Consider the following 25,794-nt stretch of genomic DNA (forward strand, 5'->3'; position numbering starts at 1 on the left):
TTCAATATGCAACATAGAAAACGATGCATCTCGCATAGAAAGCATGCGCTGCTTGTCAGTCAAATTCAACGGGGCAAATAATGATGATACGTTCATGTAACTCCAAGGAACGCGACCAGCTTTCAGAGTCTGTAGTGTCCATGCAAACTGCATTACCGAACGCAATTGATTTTGTCCATGGTACAATACAGATACTTCATCATTTACAATGTCAACCACAGAAGAGACAATATTGTTCAACGTGTAAATCCGGGAAGAAAGCATGTTAATACTGTTATCGACAACTGCAAGCACTTTTTCCAAATTTGCTTAGTCAATCGCTCTTAGGCGTTTAGCAGCCTCAATTTGTGAAAATTTCCAAATTTCATTGTAAACAGCATAAATCCACCGTTTAGACCTACCCTTAGCTGGGCCTTTTATAAAATCGTTCAAATCCACGTTTTCAGTTAACTGAGCCAGATGTAGTTTAACTGCAGCTAAAGTGGAATGTTGTAACCAAGTCTGACACAGTTTCCCCACAGAATAAGTGGTGACAGTATAATCAGTTTCAAAACGGGGATCAGGTCTGACTTGTGTGAACCCTTCAGTCAAACCCAGAAAACGACGTTGGCAAGAATCAGCTCTTCTTTGCCACATCAGCCAACCCTTTGGATCCAAACTGGATATATTAAAGGATGAATTGTGCAAAAGAGCTTGTAACTCACGAATGGACAATTCAGTATAATTATCCCAACCTGAATATTCTTCCAATTCGGGGATAATTGGTGTATTTAATTTTTTAGAAGTAGCCAATCCAAAGCATGTTGTTTGGAAAATGGTTGAATTTAGAAACAACATGTGATTCGGGATGAGACATGCACGGTGCAAAGCCTCAGTGCCTTGTACCTGCCAATCTTTGGTACCCCAAACCGATTTAAGGTCAATTGTTCCTTTCCAAAACTCGTAGCCATCTACAGCTAATCTGTCTAGAAAGGACTTCGAATACAGCAATTTTGTATCGGTAAGTCTAACTTTGGACATGGACTTTTGTGTAATTTTAAAATAAAATGACTCAGGATTTGATTGATTAAAATCTGTAAAATAAGAATATTTTTTCAGAAATGTACTGGAGCTGCCTCCCAATGAAGCAGGGCAATGTTCCCACTGTGTGTAATTTACAGCAACCCTCCTGGAATTTTTCGTATGTAAAAAATGATTACCATAATGTTGAAAACAAAACAAATCACCATAATTAATAGAATCTAAATACAGATCCTCAGCATCAAAGGCAGCATAGTATTTCAAATCAGAGAATAATGCTTCTACGGCCTGAATATCCCAATCATCAGAACGTATATTTTGTTTAATCACATCCCCCATGTTTACTCTAAGCACATTCGGAACATTAATCACTTCAGTGGGCCCATGTATTTGAAATCTAACCGCATCCCACACAATCCCATCAAGGACAGGCCAAGCAGTAATGTTGACTGTATTCAAGTTTCGTTTCAGTCTGTGTGCTGAATGTGAAGAGGAAAGAGGGGCCAATGTTCCATTAAGGTACCGAATTCCTGTTCTTTCTTTAACATAGTGACCATCGATCAGGCGGAAAAAATAAAACACAAAACCAATTGACATAAAAAGGTAAAATGAAAATAGAATCAACCAAATGTATGTCCAAGGGGGAATTAAAAAGTGTTTTCTAAACAAGGTGGCATATTTTGCAATAGTTGAGGGTTTCTTTGAAAGTTCCGAAACAGAGTCAAAAGAGAATCTTGACTGGTCAGCCAAACGAGTCTGCAAATCTGGCATAGATAAGTCAGCAGGATAGGTGTAGTTCAGCTCATCAATGTTAGTAACAGGAATAGTATTTAATAAAGGACTGGATATGGAAGGCATCTCGAGGGACACCTCCTTTTCTGCACCAGAAGTAATAGCCAGCACAGAATGCCTCACCATGGAAGAACAGGATATAGCTGGTGTCATGCTATGAAGAATCGGCCACCCTGTGTGTCTTGACATTGTCAATAGAAATAAATCTGTTTTCCTTACGACCTGGAAGTGGTGGTAATATGACTGTTCTTATGCCCCTCACTCCAAGAACTCGAACTGGTGCACGATATGAGGGACCAAACTCTTTCTTGTCATCGATCTTCTCTCGAACCAGTTCTCCAACTTGGGGTAGCCAGCCAACTACCGGGATCTGCAACACATCATCCGATGTGGAGGGCAAGTGTTCCTTTGCTAGACTGTCTCTGGTCTTTTGTAGATCCTGTAAAACATTGCAATGTTCATCTACGTCAAAGGCCGTGGCCTGGGCCTTGCAGTCTAGACCGTCGAGGTCAGGGACGTACATCTTGATACCAAAGAGCATTTCGTATGGGGTGCGCCCACCCAGAGACCTTCTAGGGAGATTATTAAGTGCACGCAGCACGCCATTGAGGTGGGCTGACCAGTTTCTGCCAGTGCCTATAACTCGAGCTGTCAAAGATAGCTTTAAGTCACGGTTCATTCGTTCAACTACACTATTTCCCTCGGGTCTGTACGGAGACGAAAACTTGACTTGGACCCCCAACGAAACCATAGCATCCTTATACGCCTTAGAGGCGAAAGCCGGACCCTGGTCCGAATGGAAGGTACCACAGGCAAAAATCACTACAAAGACTCGCAAATCCTTAATGACAGTCCGTGAATCAGCGCTCCGATGGGGCCATACCCACACAAAGCGTGTGCATGAATCAACTGCTACTAAGATATACTTATAAGCAGTATCAGAAGAAAATGGACCGCAGTGATCTAAATAAACGCACCCCAGTGGTTTATTAGAAATGTACAACTGGGTCTGAGGCGGGCACGCAGCAGTTGAATGCTTAATCTGCTGGCAAATGTCACATTGAAGGACATAATCGCGCGTCTGTTTGTACAGTCCCCGCCACCAGAACCTCTGTTGTAGCTGTGTTACAGTGGCTGAGACGCCCGCATGCGCAGACGCCACACCTTCATGAACCGCTGTAATCAAAGAAGCCCTGCGATCCGAGTTGGGAATTAAACGTTCACCAACTTCAGGAATTTTCACATAAGGAACCTTATCGGGACTTAAGTGGTATGTGTATTTAGAAGGGAAACCCGCAGGATATTTACTTCCCTTCTCAGTAGCAGCAACCGCTGCCAAGATGTCATCATCTATCTTACTTTTGGACCTCGTGACTGCTGCAACTAAGTATTTTGATACTGCTGACTTCGCTGCTTCATCAGCAAGCGAATTTCCGACAGCGTGGACCCCCACGCGCTGATGGCCAAGAGTATGAATTACAAACACGAGAGGCAACTTCTCTTTAAGTTCTGCCACTCGGACCCAGATCATTTTATGTTTTATAGTACTACCTTTGGAATCACAAAATTCATTCTGAATCCAAAAGAACAAGTTCTCATTGTAAGACTGGACACAGTAGTAAGAGTCACTTACGACCAAAGTCGTCACACTCGGATTTGCGTACTCCAATGCAAGCATCAGAGCACGAAGCTCAGCCAATTGTGCGGTGCAGTCCCCAAGCGTCTGCGTGTGCACGACAGTGGACTTGAACTCATCGTTCACCATGGCACCGACCACAATGGCGCAAGTGGAAACGTAGGCATGTCTAGAGCCATGCGCAACCTGCGCCGAACCATCAGTGTAAATGATGCAATGGAAATCCTCCAACGGCCGCATTGCTAAAGGAGCAGGATGAACAAATTCATACTGCAAGAACTCCTGCGACCGTAAAGTGGCGTCAAATATAAACGTGACATCCTGGGATGACAAGGATGCAGCCCATTGAATCCACCGAGGGTGCAAAGCTTTAGAATTCGGTACACTGGCTTTCGTAACTGCCTCCAAGGCAGGACACGGGGTAACAATCAACATGCGTTTTCCCTGTGACAGGGCACGTTCTTTAAGAATGGCCATCTGCACAGCCGTCAAAACTTTCTCCACAGTGGAAAAACGCAATTCAGCCGAAGTGTACAAGTGTGACTTGTAAGCCATAGGTACTGTATCTCCTTCATTAAAAGTCAGGTACGTGAAACCTACCGTCCCCGGGACAATTCTTATCACCAGGTTGGTCTGGTTATCACGAGTCTGTAAGTATTCAGAAGCGAGCAAATCAGCTTGCAAAGATTGCAGAATAGCCGAATGCTCAGGCAGCCAGCATGATTTGGAAAAAGATGGTTGTATCAAAGCATACAAAGGCTTGATACGCTGGGCATATTCCGGAATGTATGTCCTCCCGAAATTCAAAAAGCCCAGTAAAGATTGTAATTTTTTCAGTGTTGTCGGAGAGCGCAACTGAGCGCACTTCTCCAGGAAGTGAGGAGCCAAGCCCTTTCCTTCATTAGTCAGTTCATAGCCTAGAAACAACACTGTGTATTCTGCAATGTGCGATTTTGCAAAATTAAACTTGTAACCCATGTCTGCAAAGTTACAAATAATACTGTTCACTCGACACAGATGCTCTCAAAGTTCGTCGTCTGTGAGACAGATATCATCCACATAGGAACAAGCATCTGGGTCAATCCTCTCCAACAGAGAGACAATGCGTGCGGAAAATACGCCAGGGCTATTCTTATAGCCCATTGGAAGACGCCGAAACATTTTTTGAACCCCGCCGCATGTGAAAGAAGTCCAATGGGAACTAAGACTGTCCAATGAATGGGCATAAAAACCATTGGAAATGTCAAGCGTGGTCTTGAACCGCTTACGCACAAGACTATTTACAAGGGCAGAGCCGTGAGTATTCTGTACTGCACAGTTACGGCAATGCGAGTTTAAATGCCGGTAATCCAAAACCAAACGGTAAGAGCAGTCCGGTTTGTTTACAGTAAAAAGGAGGTTATTCATCGGTGACACACACGTTTCAATTACACCTTGATATTCCAATTGTTCAAGGATCGCTGCGACCGAAGCTTTGGCTTCACGTCGTATGGGATATTGAGGTTGAGGCTGCGGTTGAGACCGTAAAGGAATCTCGTGATTCGGGGACAATTTATCCCAGCCACACTGATTACGGTACACAGCCGGTGCAAGCGCCAGAGCCCACTCTTCTGCAAAGTGCCTCACTTCCACTCTCGAAACTGTGTTCGCGAAACTGGGGAGGATTACCTCCTCCCCTCGTTGAGCTGCGAGCACAAAAGGTGGGGGCCAGTCAGCCTCCGAAAGCAAAATGTCATATGTAGACGAAAGATTTTCCCAAAATACCCCTTTAACGGTACGTTGTATGTCACCTTCAATTAACAGGACAATTTCAAAAAGTCTATCAGGGGGAGCAACTCTTGTATCTGCTGTTTCAATCACAACATAAGTGTCAGTCGCTGTCACCTTCAGTAGTGGACGGAGGGCCTCTCTCACTATGGTAATCTCCGCCGTGCTGTCCAGCAAGGTCAGAGCCCAAGTCAGATTCCGAAGCCTCGTTCTCACAATCTGGGGCATATCGATGCGCTGTCAAGGCTGCGACTTTATTCTTGGCAAACTGCGGTCTCTGAGGCGTAGAGCCCTCCTGCTTGTCTGCACCGTTGCGCGGGCGGGGCTGACCACGTCCTTGTTGGCCACCCCGGCCCCTGCCGCCCCCTCCACCACCGGTTGACGGAGCCGATGAGTCCTGAAAGGAACAAGGAGAGCGTTGGTCAGAAGCCTGAAAACGTTCAGGTGTCTTAATCATTGCGCGGTCGCGCAAATCATAAACACGTTCCGACTGCGCAGGCAACGGAGACGCAGGGCGTGAAACCTGTGTCTGTTGTTGTTGCTTACCCTGATTCTGTTTTTTAGGCCAATTTTGTTTCTTGGACTTGGGTTGAACGTCAGTTTCTGAAGCTTGTCCCTGGGGCTGCTTCTTCTCCTTAGTAGAAAAAGGCTTATTACCCTTACTATTGCGACCTACGGTTTTATAAGCCGCTACAATTATCCTCGCTAACTGTTGGGGTTTCTCGGCATTGGGAACCAGCGCTAAAGCGTTAGCCACCTGAAAGTTCACTGCATTCCCCTTGACATTCGCAAGGATCAGATCGCAAACCACATCAAAGGAGCCACATAGGCGCATACCAAACTCAACAGCCGATTCCGGCCCGTGATCATCTTGAACACGTTTAAGGACCGTAGACAGATTGGACATAGACGGGGAGCCAAAGCGCCTCGAATAGACCGCCACAAAAGTCTTACCCCAGGTCTCACAGTCAACAAGCTCAGGGGCCAAATCCTTCGGTAAACTAAGCGTAAGAATCCGGTGTTTTTCACCAGGAGTCGTATTAGGAAACACCGCCTCCAGCTGGTCAAATTTCTCGGCAAGCCAGAAAGGAAAATCATCCTTATCCAGGGGCTTCTTGCCCATAACGGAATTCACCATGACAGGACTGATTTTCAAACCAGCCTGCCCTGCCAGAAGGGCCGCACCTCTGGGGGCACCCCCGTGAACATTACGACTCGTGTAATGCACAAGGGCTCTAATCACTGCAATGGCGACTACATGAAGTCGCCTAAGGTCCGCTATATTACAAATGGCGTGATTAGGGTGAGGTGTAAATCCAGCCAAAGCGGGCCAATTTGTGCCCGGAATTGACAATGGACCTAACCTCGGAGCGGTTAAAGAGTGTGGTAGGGCGCCACCAAACCAAACTCCATGCTGCCAAACGTCAATAGGTACTTCCTGTGCTCTGTATGGAGCATATGCAGCAGGTACAGGTGACGCAGTGTACGAGTGGAACACACCAGTATTTGCGTCCACTGCCGGAAATGTCACCCACGAATAAAACAGTTCGTACGGGTAAGCATGTTCCGCACTCACCACCAGAACCACTGCCAAGCCTTCAGCAGGTACATCATAAGTCCGCAAATGATCACGCACCGCAATGCGACTATGCAGCGGGATGTCCACGGCTTGTGCCGTGACTGCACAGGAACGTGAAAAAACAAAGATTACTTTGTAGCACAACTGGGTAGTAATTCAAGGAAACCGTTTTTAGATAGATTCAAGCTTGAAAAGACCCATTTCAAAAATAGGTAGGTTTTTCCGACACTGCCGTTTACCGGAAACGGGAATGAAGGGGTTAAGGTTTGAATGATATACTACTCGAGTGTCATGATATAAGGCCAACAACGTTGGGCGCCATGTAGTAGGGTTTCCGTTCTCCCACAGAACTGTGCACAGAGATCTAGAACCTGGGTGAATTAGGATGACCCAAAACTCACCTTAGTATCAGAAATCCCCTTACCTAGCTAGCTACAGTGTCTCATTGGTCATAACAAACTCCCAATGACTTAGACAATCCAGAACATGAACTTAGGGTACCTCAGGTATCGTGGAACACATGAACACTCTTTCGCTCTATAATCATTTCAAACCACAACTGGGAGTAAAAGAACACACGTGCAAGTTTGAAATATTTATTTTTCAATGCAAGGTTCTCAAACGCAGTATCTTATATAATACCAACATACATATTATAAAAATCAGAGTTATCAGCATAGTCACTAGTCCATAGTAAGCGAACGGTGATAGCATATTATAATGCAAGAATCTACAGAAATCTGTATCACCTATATTTCGCGCACCCTATTTAGCATACTATATTATATCTAAGGTCTCATTGGGTTTTAGCAGGGCGGGCCCATACCTCTAAATGTCAGCAGAAGATCACATCATCAGCTACCAACTCTCTTCGTGCGAAGCACCATCAAGTGTGCTTTTGCATTCTCAGTAACTCTATCTTAAACCCGCGTAGAGCCCAATGTTGGCAGCAACATTATTTGTGTTATGTCTAATGTGGTGCGAGGATCAGGCCTCCCAGTAACCTTGTGTTAGGTTATTCTTAGAGGCTATAGATCTCAGTGTGCAGACAGTGTACCAAGTGTACCAGGCACAACTGATATCAGAGCAATAAACATATTATTCTCAATAAATCACATCTTTCGTCTAGGTTGAAAGCTACAATAATAATTATGTGCCGTGTGCAAACTGAAGCCGAAGGAAAATATGTCGTTTAAACATTTAATAAACTCATGCTAACTTAACACAGTATATAGAAAAGCATTAACTATATGACAGGCCATGTTGAGCAGCTTGGGATATCAGGCTCTTCGTGCCCAATCTGGAGCCACAAGAATGACTTGGGCCTGGTAGCGCATGATCTTCTTTAGCTCTCTGGGCAGAAGTGGTATAGGTGGAAAGGCGTATAAATGACCGCAACTCCATTTGCGACGAAAAGCGTCATCTAGCGAGTGCCGCCTTGGAAATTCCAATGCCCAGAACTGCTGACATCGCGCCTTCTCTTCGGTACCGAATACATCCAACCAAGGCTCTCCCCACTGCTGAAAGAGACCTTGCACCACCTCTGAGTGAAGACGCCATTTGTGACCCATCATGCACCTGCGGCTGAGTTTGTCCGCCCTGGCGTTCAGAGAACCAGCCAGGTGTTGAACCACCAGAGATATGCCCTGATGTTCCAGCCATGTCCAGAGGCGCAGGCCCTCCTGACATAGGGTCCATGACCCCACCTGCCTTGTTTGTTGCAGTACCACATGGCGGTGGTATTGTCCGTGAACACCTGCACCATGCTTCCCCAGATAGAGGGACGGAATGCTTTGAGTGCAAGATGAATCGCCCAAAGCTCCAGGAGGTTGATGTGGAGTCCGGACTCCGCCGGAGACCAGAGGCCTCTGATCTCCGCCTCCCCCATGTGGCTACCCCATCCCAGAAGTGATGCATTGGTCACCAATGAGAACTCTGGTTGAGGAAGGGAGAGGGATCTGCCGTCAACCCAATCCTGGTTCGTGAGCCAACACGCATTCCTGATATCCGAGATAGGACGCAGGCCTTTGTCCTTCTTGGGCACCAGAAAGTAGTGGGAATAGCAACCATGACCTCCTTCTGGGACAGGAACGCGCTTGATGGCACCCTTGGCCAAGAGTGCCGAAACTTCCGGTTGGAGAAGGGCCAGATGATCTGTCGACATACAATGGTAATGAGGAGGCATGGAGGGAGGGGTGGTCTTTCAGAGGAGGGAGTAGCCCCTTTGGACTAGCTGCAAAACCCACCTGTCTGAAATGATGGTGCACCAGTGGTGAAGGTGATTGCGAATCCTGCCGCCCACTGGCGTTCGGTGGTCCTGAAATGTCGGACTAGGAGGGTTTGGAGGCTGCTGCAGAGGGGGGCTGTGGTGGACTGGCCCGCATGCTGGCCTCCCGAACCAGGACGCTGGTTCTCACGTCCCCAGCCGCGCAGAGGCTCAACAGCTTGCGCCGCCCTGTGGCTCTGGGTGGGAAGTGGCAGGGCACCCCTTCTGTAGCCACGAAAGGGGCGAAAGGCAGACTGTGCAGGGCGGGTGGCGGAGAGGTCCAAGGACCTGGCGGTAGTCTGAGAGTCCTTAAAGCACTCCAGCGTGCTCTGCCTAGTCGCCGAAAAGGTGACTGCCATCAAAGGGCACATCCATAAGAGTGGATTGGACATCCCTGGAATAACTAGTCACCTCAAACAGGCGTAGCTTCGAAGGGCTACTGACGTGGAAATCATCCTGTCTAGTGAGTCGGCAGTATCCAGCCCACAGCTGATGGTAAACTTTGCTGCGTCTCTCCCCTCTGCAACTGCATGGGGGAGCACAGCCTGGGCTTCCTCTGGGCACTAGGGCAGCACCTGCACCACAGTATCCCACACAAAGTGGGTAAAACAGCATTTTGGATTCCCTATTGAGTGGTGCGTTAGGGAATGCGCCTTTGGAGGTGGAGGCTTGGACCACCAACTCTCATGGGTGGGATGTTGGGAGAGGAAAGTGGGGTCGCCCGGGCCGGTCGGTGGCATCGGGTAATCATCTTATCGACAGGAGACCCTGTGTTGGGCCTGGACCAGGTGCCCAAAAGGATGTCAGTGAGGGCTTCATTAAACATCAGCAGGGGCTCCGAAGAGCTCGCTAACGGCTGAAGCACTTCTGTAAGGAGGTTAGTCCTCATTGCCACCGTAGGTAGCTGGAGGTGGAGAGCATCTGCCGCCCTAGGCAACACCACTGTGTAGGACACTCCCTCCTCCGTAGCCACTGTAGGAGACATCATGCCAAGGTCTGGTGAGGTATCCAGACCACTGAAATTCCACAGTTCCTCTCTCCAGTCCTGTTCATAAACCAACTGGTCAGTTAAAGGGTCCCTTGACCCCTATCAGTCCTCCACACCCTCCTCTGACTGCCAATCTGGTCTCAAAGAGGATCAACGCCAGTCAGACTCCATGTCTACCTCGAGGTGGATGCCAGGGTCGACGTTGGCTTCGGACACAGCAGACGTCGGCTGCCAATGTGATGCCGGTGGAGGCGTAACAAGGTCGACCGGCGCCGATCGGGGTCCAGGCCTGGATCCAGGAAGAACCTGCGGCACCAAGGCCAAAGCCGCTGGCGCGGAAGGCCCATGGCCCCCAGCCAAGTCCGCAGGGCCCGAAGGCGCGCCAGGGGTTGCTCCCGGTCCCGGGAAGTGGGGGGGGGGGAAACCCAGAGCTGACCCTTCGGCTCCCCATGCGGAGCAGCACCTGCATTCTCGTCGTGTTGGCCGATGGACGGGGAAAAGTTTTAGAGCGACGATGCTTCTTTGACTTCTTGTTGTCCTTCGACTTACCTGACCGCAGAGTGTAAAGACTTGGATGAAGAATGGTGTTGGCTCCACGAGCGGTCCCTCGACCTAATACGTGACTAGGACCTTGAGCAACGCAGAGCCGACTGCGGAGCCGACTGCCGAGCCTCGAGTAGCTTTCGGGACAGATCCCGCAAAGACTTTAGGGCCATGGGCCCACAGTCGGAGCACGACTTGAGGTCGTGGTCGTGGTCGCGCTCCAGATCCGTCACCCACATCAGTTGGTGACAGGGACCGCAAGCCTTGAAGCCGGGCATCCCTCGTGCACCAGGAGTTGTTGGCCTCAAAAAACAGTTGACAAAAGTTGAGGAAAAGTCAGTCAAAAAATGACTGGAGGTACCACTCTTTCCGGATCTGCGCTTGCTGGCGTGGAAAAAGAAAGAACTGACGTAAGCATGCGAGGGCGGCGACTATGTAGCTACCGCAACGTCGTCCGGGCGACCACGACAAACAGAGTCGACCGACGCCACCTTCCAACGCGCGGGGGTACTGCTGACGAAAATCTTTCCAGATCCAGTCTGACCCCTGAGGGTAATTCTAAGGTAAGGAATCTATAGCTAACTGTTTCTTTCAGATGAGATGTAAGAGCGTGTTCCGTTTGGCTCCGTGTTCCCGAATGCTGTTCGGACCAGAGTCGGAACCGAGTCGGGCAGTCCCAACATTTCCGACCATCGTAATTGGTTGGTCGGAAATATTTCCAAGTCATTTGGAAACAAGGCTTCTGAATCGGATTCTGACTAACCAAATGCCGTTCGGAGCCTCTCAGACTGACATCGTAATCGGCCTCATAGTATGGATAGTTTTGGGTGTGTTTATCCATGGGGAAAGTAGGCTCTGAAACTCTAATAACGAATAAAAAATCCTGTAGTCTACCGGACTGATCATTACCCTAGAAATACCAGTTGCAAGGTCTTGGGAGGTGCATGGATTACAGTCCAGGTGACTCCCTGGCTCAAGTTGGCCAGAGCCTGCACTTGCCTGAGGGTTTTAGGTGTGTAAAACTGGGCCGTATTTGTTCACAAACAAAACAAACTATCAGAAATAACTTTTTTTCTGGGGAAAGGTGACTTTTTATTATCACAAGGTCTTGTTGCTTCTACATGCTGTGCTGCGTCCAATGTGATGTATACTATTGTGTTTTGTGTTAGTGAGCCCCTGTATGCAAAATACTGTAGCGGGCTTGACTTTCATGGTTCACTGCTTGGGTGGCTCATGGTCATAGGTCTTTGGAACAATTTGTTTGGAGTGCATTAGCGGGGTCTTTGCCTATGTGCTGGGGTTGGAGGTGGCTGCTAGTGAGATCTATCTGATGTGAAGTGGGTTTGTTGTGATGTTTCTGAAGTACCTGCTAAGTGTTTTCAGAGACCTCTGTGGTTGGATTAATGTGGAACAGATCAAATGCATATGCAGTATGATTAGCCCAGTTCACATGTTGGGTGTGTGAAAGGCTATTTTTGCAGAGTGCTACAGATAATATCATGAGTTCCCTGTGGCATGGGTTGGCAGAATGGCAGGCTGAGAGATATGAGCACTGACCAGCAGATTGAAGAAGTTGTCCTTCAAGGTCCAGGAAAATGGTTTACTTCGTAGATTGAAGTTTGCCATACGCATTTCTTTTCAAACTGATGATTACTGTCATGATGAGACCATACAGCTCAGATATGAATGTTGGGTTGCTTCTGGGAAGAATATTGACATTTGAAGATTTCAGTGGATGGGGAGGGAGCCGACCTTAATTTCTCTAGTTACATGCAAAAATTGGCAACTGTTCCACGTTATAGGGCTTTGCACACAAAGCACTAATTCACTATGGCCACCCTCATTTTGGGTTATTTGAAATAACTTCTGGCTAACTTCTTTATAGAACTTAGGGATTCCTCTGAAATATTGTGCTAGGTAGTGTGGTAGGCACGTGGTGTGGAGTCTGTACTGCGCCATTTTCTGAGAAGCTAACTTCATGGCCAGAGCAGGTATGAAGCAAAACTTGGAAAAGGAAGAAGGTCGAGGTTGCTAACATATGCTGGTTGAAAGTACAACAATATCTAATTACTCATGTTGAGGTGTTGCAATTAGACAGATATCGCTCAGGAATGCTGACCTGAGCTTAGAGGCTTGAGGGATGCCTCCTTGGTGCTACACCTCTTATTGGCTGGATCTCAATCAGGGTAGACATGAAAGCTAGTCCTCTCTTAGGCATACATTCTGCACCTAAGTGGCTTAGTCAAACTAGATAAAAACCTTTCACTAAAGAAAAGCAAAAACGATTGGCATTGCCAATAGTTTTTTGTTTGCAGTCTTTAAAAGTGGCTTAATGATTTTCTAAACGGTGGTAATCTGTATCCACTGAGATACATTAGTTATTTTTTTTTATTACAGAAGATATTTGATATAATTCTCCGAATATCCAAATTATTTCTATTTCAATGCCTCTAGGGTTTATGGATTTTTTGGAGAGTAGATTTTGGTGTGTGCCGTCTAAAATTCCAAAGGGCTCTCTCTCCTTGACATGGAGATGTTGAACTTCACTTTCATTTCGCACAATATGTCATTGTGATGAGTGTGAATAGAATGAAGTACTGAACAATGTTATTTACAAGCTTACACTTTCCTGTGCATTTCAAAACCTTTCCTACTAACAACATTTTTCAGAATATTCTGTATTTTTGTGGTAATTATTTTTTAAGACCAGGTTTGGTGTGTTTTACACAGAAAGACTGGTCACAGTAATTTCCAATCCCATGAAAATGACTGGGGTCTTCCACTGATGCCAACTACGTTGCTGCATTGAGAAGTCGAAAAGCAACAGTTCAAGTGATGTAGCCGTCTGCCATTTCATTCAAATAGGTATGGAATAAGACCCGAGTCTTACAGAGTTGTTGTCTAAAGGAATATGGCAAGGCAGACCCTCATTGTACACCATATGATCTGTTAGACCTGGCATCTTTGGCGTGGTTTCCCCAGTCTTTTTAGCCTCTACCTCCTGTATTTTTAATGTTGTGCTGGATTTCGTTTTTGCTGGTTTAGATGCTTTGGACACTCTGCCACTGCTGATCAGTGTAAGTGCTCCCTGTGTAAATTGTTATTATGATTGGATATACATGATTGGCATATTTGTATCACCAAGAAGTCCCTAGTAAAGTGCACTGGCTGTGCCAGGGCTGGTGATGACAAATGCTACTAGTGGGCCTGCAGCACTGATTGTGCCACCCACAGGAGTAGCCCCAAAATGGTGTCTCAGGCCTGCCACCGCAGTGTATGTGTGCAGTCTGTGAACTGCCATGTCCTCCTGGTCAGTGTCCCCACTGACCAGGCCTAACCCTTCCCTTTTTGTGCACATTGGTCACCCCTATGGAAGGCCCTAGGTACACCCTTGGGCAGGGTGCAGTGTATGTGAAAGGTAGAGCATGTACTTGTGTAGGTGACATGCTCTGGTAGTGAATTAGTGAATTACAGCCATTTTCGTTTTTCACTGCTGCAGTGCTATCTTGCTCCATAGGCTATCATGGGGATGCTGGCTACAGTGGCTACCAGCATATCTTCCCATAGGAACAAGATAGGACATAAAAGTCTAGTACCCCTGAACTCAGAATTTAATAACACGCCTTTTAGGAAAGGTTGTTTTTGAATCCTGTGTTTGAGGACAGCACTTTTAGAAAGTTGCTGTTCTCTTGTCTGCCCTTTCTGTGTGCCTTGGCCTGTTTGTGAATTGACTGTCTGGTTTGAGAGTGACAGGGGCTGGGGATTCCCCAGGAGGCTGGCTGAGTCAGCCCTAGGCTGAATGACTGCATTTGCAACTTGAGTGGTGGGAGGAGATAGCACCTGGGCCTGAATAGGGCTGTGCCTGCCTTCCACAATGCTGGCTCCACCTCCTGCTGGGCGGCTGACGACTCTGCCCCTCACTCTGAAAGGAAAGGAGAAGCCAGGAAAACAAAGTGCTCAAGGAACACCCAGAACGGGTTCAGACTGGGCTCAGAGCCCTCCTGCACAAAGGGAACAAATACTTTTAGGGGTATAAGTACAGGACCCCTGACAACAGAAAATCAGATTATCCTGGAATCAAGAAGGAACCTCTGCCAAGGAGAAAGCTGAAACTGAAGAAGGAAGATTGTCCAGCTGTTGCTATGCTCTATTGCCTTGCTGTTGGTTTGCTGCCAAGGAGAGGGGAAGGACTTTGCTTTTGTTGTGTCCCCTTGCTTGAAGGAATCTCCAAGGGCCTGAGAAGAGCTGGCTTCCTGTTTTGAAGTCCCAGGAACAAAGGGACTTCACCCCCAGCTTCCCCTGAGCTCTACTGAGAGAGTTCTGTTATTCCTGAAGTGCATGGCCCTCTGGAAGTTGAACCTGTGTTGGGAAGCTGGAAACCAAAGTTTAAAGACTTTGCTACAGAAAAGTTATTGCATCGCTCCCTGAGGAGCGCATCCCAGACAGTGCGAGGGAATTCCCGCTGCTACGGAGGTCGAGATCGTCACAGCTCCTGTTGCTGCTGCCTAACACGTTGCATCCTCCGCTTGCGGGAAGATCGCCATCGCTGCAAGTATCGTCGCAGAGCCTGTTGTCGCTGGGTGAGATCGCCGCACCGCTTTATGCGGACCGCATCACGTCGCTGCGAACATCGTTGCAGAGCCATCGCATCGAGGAGCTGCGAGAGAGAGATCGCCGCTGGATCGTACATCGTCGCCCTGGAGTTCGTCGCAGCCCCTACAAGATCGGCACATCGTGCCTTTGCGAGAACAAACTTCTTAGGGAATCTACGCACCAGACTCTGTACAAGTGCCCTTCCTCCCCATACAGACCTGATTCGTCGCAACACGCCCGCTGCTGCAACGGGGCTGTCGCAACCGCCTCCCCAAAGTCTCAGGAGTAACGAATCGCTTGTTTTCCACCGCACCAGTTTCTGCTTTTGGAACTTTGTCGCATCTAAAGGTACTGTTGGCTAAACGTGACGCAACTGTTAACTTTTCACGCAACTGTAGAATACTTTTATCTCAACCTTAAGAACTCTTTTGCAACCATTTTCTTGAACTGTGTATGTTGGATTTTTGTCGTTTTGGTCTTGTGTACTTTAGATTAAATACCTTTATTTTTCTAAACTGTTGTGGAGTCAGTTTGTGGTGTTTTCACTGTGAGTGTTGGTACAAATACTTTACACATTGCCTTCTGATTAGCCTTGACTGCTCGTGCCAAGCTACCTAGAGGGTGAGCAGGGGTTATCTCAGAGGGTTTCCTCCTTACCCTGACTAGAAGCAAGAGTCCCTATTTGGACAGTGGTACTCACCTCTGCCAACTAGAGACCCCCAGTTCTAACATGATCACACTGAGCGCATAACCAAATGCAGAGTCCAAAGGGTGGCTCCAAAAGTTAGTTATTGATTTATATGGCTCTTCCATTTTAAAATACAACTTAATACAGAGGAAAATGAAACACTAAATGTAAAACAAAACTTTATTTGAACATCATCATCGTACTGTAAATATCTTTAAGTTACTTTTGAAATAAATTTTACATCTTTTAAAGTTGAATTTAGTTTTATTACTCCGACATAGACAAAATATTTTGGCTCACCCTTCACCAAAAAGCCCAATTCAGAAAATAGAGATATGTTTATAAAAATGACAATACATTTCTTTTCCTATAAAATCTTAATATGTCAAAAAATTCAAGCTGTGCAGTGCCTATTTCGAGAGTGAAAATGTATACAGTAGTACAACAAGATGTTAACACATCACCTTATCAAAAGGTGGACAAAAAGAAAATACTATCATTCAGTAGCAGCCTTTGGCAGCACGTTAACCATATGATCAAAGCATAACCAAACCATAGAAATACCTTAAATTGACATATAATGTGCTTGAGTAACGCAGAAGGCTTAGCGCCTCTATGGTAGTGTTGTTACGGGTAAGTAAGCAGGTCACATCTGGAGGCATGGACAATTAGAGCTGAATCATTTTTAACTGTCCCATTTGCTGTGCTTCTCAGCCAGTGAAAGCAGGATTGAAACTCCAAACCAAAGTAAAAAGTAAAAATGTTTAAACCAAAGTTCAGTTGTAGTCTGCCTTCAAAGATGTTACACTTTTTCGATTTTGACACCTGTGTGATAAACGCAAACTAAAGAAGATTTCTCTTGAACCACTGAAATCGTGTTTGGGAACCTGTACATTAGGAGCACTCCATAGTTTACTTCAGAAGAAATAAATTATGCATTAAGAAATCTTTACAAACATGAGACATTATTTCACATTTATACTTTATGACTTGTGGACATTTTACCAAGCCTGCAGATCACATTTCAGAGAAACTACGAAGAGGGAGGAATACAATTATCTCAGTTACAAATAAATTATTCTGCTTCCATTTAGCCACAAAAGGGTGACATAAAGCACAAATCTATCAGTTTGAGTGCCTTGTACATTTTCAACATCCATGCAACCACTGATTGCAGAGGTGTCGGAATTAGGACTCTGTCGGACTTTTCTGACAGTCTAAATTTTCAACCAAAAACTTTCGCGAGGTTAGACCTGGAAAAATTTACCAGGTGAAAAAAGCCAATTAAATAATAGACCATGCAGATTCTGATGCAGTACCGGTAAGCACCAAAATTCGCATGTTATGACCCATTTTGGGGCAAATTCCGTAATTGCCATTTGTTTATGGCATCCAATAAATAATGAAGGCCAGTGTATGCATTACTTATCGGATGCAATAAATAACGATGCAATTATCACAAACTCATCATCGAGGTATATGAAACTTTTATTCGGCGGAACTGCTCCACATGTCCATTTAAGGAGGAATGGTAAATGCTTACTGTAATACAAAACATCAACCAACAGTTTGATAATTGAAAACATTTCTCTCAGTTTACCAAAAATGAGGCTCATCCGCAGTTTGTCCTTATGCACAGTCTCATGCAGGAGTCCAGTCCGATGCCTCAAGAGATTATTAGCAGCAATGATAAATTCCCAAAAATTTGACAAGTGATAACCGAAAAACCTGATCCATATGTGACATCTTCTTGCTCCTTTGGGAACTACCCAGCTGAAGAGATCATGCCTGTGTCCAAAATTCCATTTGGGAAGCAAGCGAGCTTTGTAGGTGATCTAGAGTCTTTGTATTTTAGACGGCAATTCATGTACAAGCTTCTAACCTCAGGATGTTCGCTCTGGCTGCTCTGATTGCAGAGCCATGCAAGCATGCATAACGTAGCCTGGGGCCAATCAACGGGTGAGAAGGCCCAGGACTGACACTACTATTGCTATTAGTTTTTGTAAAAATCTTGGTTAAAAATAAAACATATTTCTAATAAACTCAACATTTCACCACATCACTCAGAATGAATCCACTCACTGGCCAATAAAATGGTAAATTAAGAATGCCTAATGTTAATTTAAAAAAACAACTCAGTGAAAATATGTTCTCAGAGGTTGATGACAACCCAGTGCAGCAGGACACTTCAAGAAGACGTTCATCCAATGAGAACGAGACAAGAGATTCCATTCGGAGTAATGTTACTAGGGTGTTTCCACAACTCTCCTCTCTGCAACATTTTGCTGTTGCGTTATCAGGAGACCTAAATTTCAGACATTTTAAACTTCAAAAATGTGTACGTAGATGTGGCTGAATTTAAAGAAATCATTGGCACCATTTTCATATGTTTGTGAGGGTAAAGCAAGGAAGAGGTTTCACCAAAGAAATATATGGTTTACATTACATCCAAAGTTATATATTTAAATAATGGCCAGTGCAATGTAAATCCTGAATATCCACAATTTCTAGCAAAGAAACCATGACGTTTTCAAATTACCTTAAGTTACTTGGTACACAAGTCCTATGCAAGGCAGAAGACAACTATATTTGACAAGTGTAGCCTTCTCTGTATGCAACTTCTCGCACTCCTAGAATCACCAATTACGTTATCCCGATAAGGAGTACGTTCGAAGATTTTATCTGGATTCTAACGATGAACCACCTCATTTCCAACCATTCACAGAAATAAAACCAAAATGGGGTGCTTTTTTATTTTTTTGGCAATATCTGTGTTGTACATTGCTTTGCCCTTGCTGCTTTCCTTTAAATTGCTTCCTCACAGAAAACACTGGGTGTTGGTGGGTGAGAACAATAGGAAGTAAGAAATGCACAACAGTAATGAAGCACAGAGGACAACTTCTAAGAAAAATGTAGGGACAAAGGAGAAAAGGGCCCACAGGCAAATAATGGATAATCTTGAAGAGCCGGGGTGGGAACCATAAAGGGGAGATAACACAATATATTGGCAAGAAGGGGTGCATAGTAGAATGATACATAAAGAGTGTTTGTTCATTTTCTTCCTTGCTTACAGTAGCTGGAAGTAAAAATTAATTTAAGTCACTGGAATCCTCACCTGAAAAACTGTGTCCTAATGACCATAAACTGCTCCAAACAGCTTGCAAACTCTGGTCTAGAAAAGCGCTAGCTCGCAACATTAAAGGTACCTCTCCTATTAAAGAAAAAAAGTCTAAATAGTTTAGTTCTGTTGCACCTTGGTAAATTGAAACCATTGGAATATAACATTCTATCACAATGGAACAAAATACAAAGTCTATGCAGTTACAGCAACACCTTCATGCCCGCATTTAAAGATATCAGACAGCCCTACCATCAACAAGATGGTTTTTAGAGTTGAGCCAACGGTTCCTCCTCCAAGTTCAACGAGGCTTCACTTCTTTTAGCAGGCTGTGTCAAGCCACTAAACTCTTTTTTAGTAATAATGATTAACATCAAAAGGAAAATCTTTACTGGTGCCAACCTGCGCATATACCAAGTCTGGTTAGTAGCAAGTAACAGTTACATTTTCTCTGTAATGTATTTCAAAAGAAATTTGTTTTTTTTCCCAAAAATACATTTGTGGTGGGGGTTTTCCTTTCGATTTTTGTATTTGTGTATTTAAATTCTCGTAGCTGAAGTAGGGGGGCTACACTTACTATTTAATTTCAGCTGGTATACTAATAAGCAGTAAAGCAAGCAAGCTAGCTAAATCTAGGCCCTGGCTGTTGTCACAGGGTTTTCTTTTTCTTTTGTGGCTTGTGAGTTAATGTCTCAAATATTGGAATTTCAAATCATGTAATATCGCATATGATGATCTAAATATAGCCTCTAAGGTGGCAGGCGGTTACGTTTTTAATTAAAGAAAATAAGTATCAAAGATGCTTCTCATTCAAGATTCTGAGTAAAGTATATATATTGTAATGAGGTTTGATTAAGGAGCCACCAATGTGGATGCATCATTTTAACAGATAGCCAGCCATCTGACTTGTCTGACAAACCATATTCCATGAAGTCCAGCATCTAAGTACATGCAAACAGGCAAAGCCATGAGGGAGACATTACGAAGGAATAGTCAGATGATATAGGCAGAAGGTATGGCTTATTAGTGCGTTCACAGCAATAAGTAGCCTTATTTTCATGGAACAAAATGCTGAAAAGTACTGTTACTACACTTCTCCCATAGTCGCAGAATGTTTACTCTGAATTATGGCAAGTAGTCCCGCTGCAGGAGGGAAGAATAGTCTCAATGATCAAACTCCTATGGAATAATAGCACAGGATCACTGTCTACATAATTACACTGCAGTTGTCCAATATGAGACTTTATCAACACAATGAAGCAAGCGACATATTACGTTCTTAGAAGTAATTAGAATTGAGTTTTATGAAACTTTAGAAATTATCAGTTTTTCATGACCCTGAGTTTAAACACTTGTAATCAGCAGCACTTCTTTAACAAGAAAAAACGAAGAGGTTGGGAAGTTTACCTGAACAGTAACAAAATGCTAATTTACGATAGGTTAATTTCTTCTTGATTGGCCTCTCTGACACGCGCATCATGGCATTCTAATAAGACAAAGCATTTTTCTTGGGAAATAAACGGTCAATTCTTGAAAAAACGACAAATCTCAATGAAAAGAAATATGGCCTTTTTGTTCTGGGTACACGAATACGTAATACCTGTATACATTGCACATCTCTGTGCAAGGATATTTAAATCTCTCAGGATATTCTCTCAATGAGCACGATTACCAATGACGTTAAATAATAATAAAATAATTTTTTATATGTAGATCAAATTGCCAGAGGGTGATGTCTTTGTAGGCCAGGAATTATATAAAAGTCTGGAGTTAGGTAACCTAGAAGTCAGTTTCAAAAGATAAAATGCCATTTTGCTGTTACTTTTCGGATGCCATGACATTGATTAAGATCTCTTACTCTATCCTTTTTCCAGTAAACTCATTTTACAGTCAAGTATCTGGACCCCAATTAGAAAACAGAGGAAGAGAATATAGTTGACTCATCATAGCAGTAGGAAATAGTGCATGGTAGCCACTTGCTTTTGGGTTGTGTTGTGTTCAAGTTACCCCCATATTAAGGATTATTCCTAATGCAGGGGCCTGTGCATCTATCCTAATGTAAAAAAATATACTGACTATATCTATAAATAGATACAGATATATGTTAAAGATATAAATCGTCTTTTCAAGTCAATGAAAATGTAGATCTTGGCAAACATAAGATTCACAGCCAACTGCCAAGTTGCTTTTTCCTTGAGTTTTCAAAATTCCCCCGGCTAGTTTCTTGCCATAGTTGGCAAAACGTTGCAGGATCCTTGTCAGTAAAAGGAAAGAAGAGAGGAGGTCAGGAGCAGAGCCAGGAGCTGTCGCTTGAGCCTCTTTCCAGCAGGTGACAAATGGGAAGGTTGCCATAGAGAGCAGGGTCAGTCATGGGGTGCAGAAGCAGGAAGAAGAGAACCATTCCCATGACGTAGAAGGTTATGATGGTGAATCGTTGAGGGTGTTCACATGCAGTGAAAATAGCCGGGAAGCCAATGTAGTTGCAAAAGGAATGACATAGGACTGGTCCAATCAAGTGTCCTGAAAATACATGGTTGACGAAAAAACAGTGTCATTCTTTCATTACTTTAAGCACTTCAATGACATATAACTGAGGCTCATCCATCTGAGACCTCACTAAGTTGCAGCGCATTAGCCAATCAGAGCAGTGATAACAATAACATAATTGATGACACAACTGCATTACATAAATCAAATATACATGTGGTATAAATGCTCATAGGTCATCAATGAATACATTACAATATAGTTCGGCCTGCATGCTCCAATTGACCTAGGCAGAGTCGTTTCTGGCTGGTTTTGCTGATCGAATTCTTTATAGCAGTATGGCAAAACTAACTCCGGTGAGTGATTTTTTTCTCCATAAGTGAGACCATTTGTAATCCATAGAACCATAACTGTTTTAAATCTACAGGATTTTGGAGGACATGCTGATACGGGTTTGGAGCTTTCAGAGCCCCATAGATCATCCTGCATTGTTGGCCCAGTTGCTTGGAGAAGGAGGGACGCTAGCTTCAGCTGCCACCTGCGCTTGACATGCTGATCCAGACTATGGACTTTCAAGACTTCAAAGACAATCGTGCATGGTTATCCGGGCACTTCATCTCGGGACTTAAAGCATGCTACTTCTCCCTGCTGCATGGTACATACGGATACAGACACAGGGCCATCCTCCACTGTTGGCCCTATGGGGTAATAAAACTACTTTTCCCTCCCTTTACAGACTTACGTAAACTGCTACATTCCTTTCTATGCACTTATAATACTGTAGTACACTATATTTAAACATAAAACCCAGCACGCAAATTAAGTGTGGTCTAAACAATGTCTGGCTTTTAATTTGGTAAGGGCGAAATATTTTTTATACCACACTTTGTCTGAATTCTGTGTTTTAAGTGGAAATATATTGTAGGACGGTGTATTTTTAATTTAGTACTTCTTTAATTCATTTTTCCAAGTTTATCATTGTTTGCTATTTACAATGGCATTTTACTAGTAGTATCTTCACAACTGTGGAGTCTTTGCATAGGACTTATCTTTTAATGTGCAGAGACTCGGCATCATAAAGATACTACTCGTAAAATACCTTTGTAAATACAAAACAATCGTAAACGTACACAAAAGTGTAGGTTTACTTTTCTGAATCAGGCCCTATAACTTTAAAACTACTGACACTATTATATCTACCACAAAAAAGGACCCTTTGCACCTCATAATCTATATTTCTGAAACATTTCATCTAAATGTGTTCAGTCTTTTCCCCAATCATTTCTGTTTAAACAACCGTATATGACACGCCATTCCACTGTATGACATGCCACTCCACGATACTCTACTATACTCAATAACAGTCCACTTCACTTTATGACATGCAACTCTACTCTTTTGTATGACATGCCACTTCACAATACACTGCTTCACTTTATGCCCCTACAATGTACGCCACCCTGCTCCACTGTATAACATGCCAATACTCAACACGTCACTCCAGTTTACATACCACTCCACTCAAAGACACAGTACCACACACCACTCTATGGTACACTACTCCATTGTAGGATTCTCCGCTCTTTGCCACTCCACTCCACTATATAACACTCCCAGCCACTCCACTCTGCCATATGTCACTCCACCCCATCCCACTTCACTCTATGCCACTCCAATTTACGCTCCTCACTGTGCAACACGCCACTCTATGACGCTCTACTCTATTGTGGGCTATTCCACAACACTATTCCACACTATGCCCCACCAATGTATGCCACTCATCTCCCCTGTAAGACAAGGCACTCCATTCTATGACATGCCACACCACTCCCCAACAATCCACTCTATGACACACCACTCCACTCTAAGCCACTCTGCAAAACTCTACTCCACTCGAAGTCATTCTACCCCACTCAACTCTACCCCACTGCACGTTATGACTCTGTAGGCCACCACACTGTAGGCCACCACACTGTAGGCCGCCACCATTCTACGCCGCCACCACTCTACGCCGCCGCCACCACTCTACGCCGCCACTCTACTATGCCGCCACTCTACTATGCCACCACTCTACTACGCCACCACTCTACTACGCCACCACTCTACTACGCTACTACACTCCATACTTTTCCACTCTACGCAACTCCACTCTAAACCCCTCTACATAAGACACTGTATGACACAGCACTTCACTCTTTGACATGCTACTCTACAACATGCCATTCTACTCTATGCCACTCCAGTTTATGCCAGTCCACTCTATGCCACTCCACACCACTCTGCACCACTCCACTATATGTTACTCCACTACTACACTATTCCACTCTACTGCACTCCATTCTAAGACACTCCACCCTATACCAAGACACTGTATGCCACAACACTCCAAGCCACTCCATTGTATGCCACAACACTGTATATGTCACAATACTCTACCATAAGGCATGACCCTCCACGAAATTGCATTCTACTCCCCGCCACTCCACTAAACTCTACTCCACCTTAAGGCACTCCGCAACACTTCACTCCCTTCCACGCCACTGTGCAACACTCTACTCTATGCCACTCTACGAGACTCTACTCCACTCCACGTAATTCCCTCTTCGTCCCTTCCCCTCAGCTTACTCCACTCTACTCTACTGTATGGAACACTACTCCACTCTATGCCACTCCACTCTACCACATTCTATGCCACGTCACTCCACTCCACTCTACAACATGCCACTCTAATCTATGACACTTTACTCCACGCTATGCCATGCCATTCCACTAGACGCCACTGCAGTCTACGCCATTGTATAACACTTTACCCCACTATATGCCACTGCACAACCCTCCACTCTACTCTACTCTACTCCATGCCACTCTACGCACTTCCTCTATGCCACCCCACTTTACTCCACTGTACAACAAAACACCCCATGACACTCTGTCACCCCATTCTACCATACTCTATGAGGCTCCACTCAACTACAATCCATGAGGCTCCAAAGACACTCCACTCTACAATACTGCACTCTATGACACACCACTCCAGAACACTCTACTCCACTGTATGTGCCTCCTCTCTACACCACTTTACTTTACTCTACTCTATGCCAATCTACGACACTGTACTCCACTGTACAACACTACACATTTCCCTCTTTGCCACTACGAGCTACCTTATTCCACTATACTATATAACACACTACTTTTCCACTCTATGCCACTCCATTTTACGACACTCCACTGTAACACGGTGTACAACACACCACTCTACGGCACACCATGTCACTCCACTACTTGACACTTTACTCCACTCTGTGCAACGCCACACTACTGTACTTCAATCTATGGCACTCCATTCTACAATTTGAGACACCTTTTTAGTCAAAAAATAGAATTCATTGAAATTCAATGAAAATACATAGTTAAAGCTTAGTTCTAGTTAGGAGAACTTTCTTTATTCTTTCGGTAAAATAGGATATAATTACAATTCCTAACTATAAGATCACTTTAACCTCTGGCTTTTTCAGTGAATTTCTAGTTTAAAAAGAAATGTAAAGTAATATTTTGTTACATATGTAAAGCCAACCCCCGCCATGTGCAGCCTGAGCCCAAGCCCCACTACCAACTCTTCCCGGGCAGCCAACCCTCCACCGAACACAGCCAAAGGACATGCACAGGGTGGAGTTGGAAGCAAGGCCTGGTCTCTGGCCAGGCCAATGTCCAACTCCCCAAGGGCAGTCAATCCCATGTCACACATGAGCTTCTGGCAAGTATAGCATGCAGCTAGTTTGGCAGCACTCCGGCACACTTATTGACTTTGTCAAAGAGTCACAAAACCAAAACACAAAAAGTGAGCCTATTGTTTTTATCAAGGGATGAGAATTCTTTCTCCAAAAATCACCAATATTTGTAATCAAATGTTTATTTCAGTAATTCACACAATGCAGTGTATAATCATGGTGATTATTATAACAATATTTAGCGAAGCGGAGCAAGAGTGTAGCTGAGCTGAGCTACGAGCTGCGGAATTACCGAAAAGCAGAGAGCCGAAAAGCCGTAGTGGAGAGAAGGCGGCGGGCATCTGTTTCAGCGTGGGGGTTCGCTCCACACACTTTGGGCTTTAGGCTGTGTGCCACCTCCTCCGTCCTCACTGCGCTAGCACCCGCGTACTGTGGGAGGAGTGAGAGCTTGGGATTTGGAGTTTGGCCCTGGCTGCAAGAACGGCATTTGGAGCATTTGGAGGAGCACGGCGGCGTTTATGCGAGGAGCCAAGTGTGAGAGCCGAGAACCATCGTGCAGGAGGGCCCACCAGGGGAGCAAGCGAAG

The 25,794-nt window shown here is 44.8% G+C and overlaps 1 protein-coding gene across 1 annotated transcript in view; it reads right to left on the reverse strand.

Moving 5' to 3' along the window:
- Positions 1-16,038: 16,038 nt before the first annotated feature.
- RCE1 (Ras converting CAAX endopeptidase 1) overlaps positions 16,039-25,794 on the reverse strand; it is a 216,972-nt gene continuing 207,216 nt past the window's right edge. The window contains exon 8 of the mRNA XM_086938566.1: positions 16,039-21,510. Within this exon, the coding sequence (XP_086794692.1) occupies positions 21,275-21,510 (236 nt within the window). The 3' untranslated portion in view covers positions 16,039-21,274. The remainder of the gene's footprint in view (positions 21,511-25,794) is intronic.

The sequence above is a fragment of the Lissotriton vulgaris genome, chromosome 9 (genome assembly GCF_964263255.1).
Source record: "Lissotriton vulgaris chromosome 9, aLisVul1.2, whole genome shotgun sequence".
NCBI lineage: Eukaryota > Metazoa > Chordata > Amphibia > Caudata > Salamandridae > Lissotriton > Lissotriton vulgaris.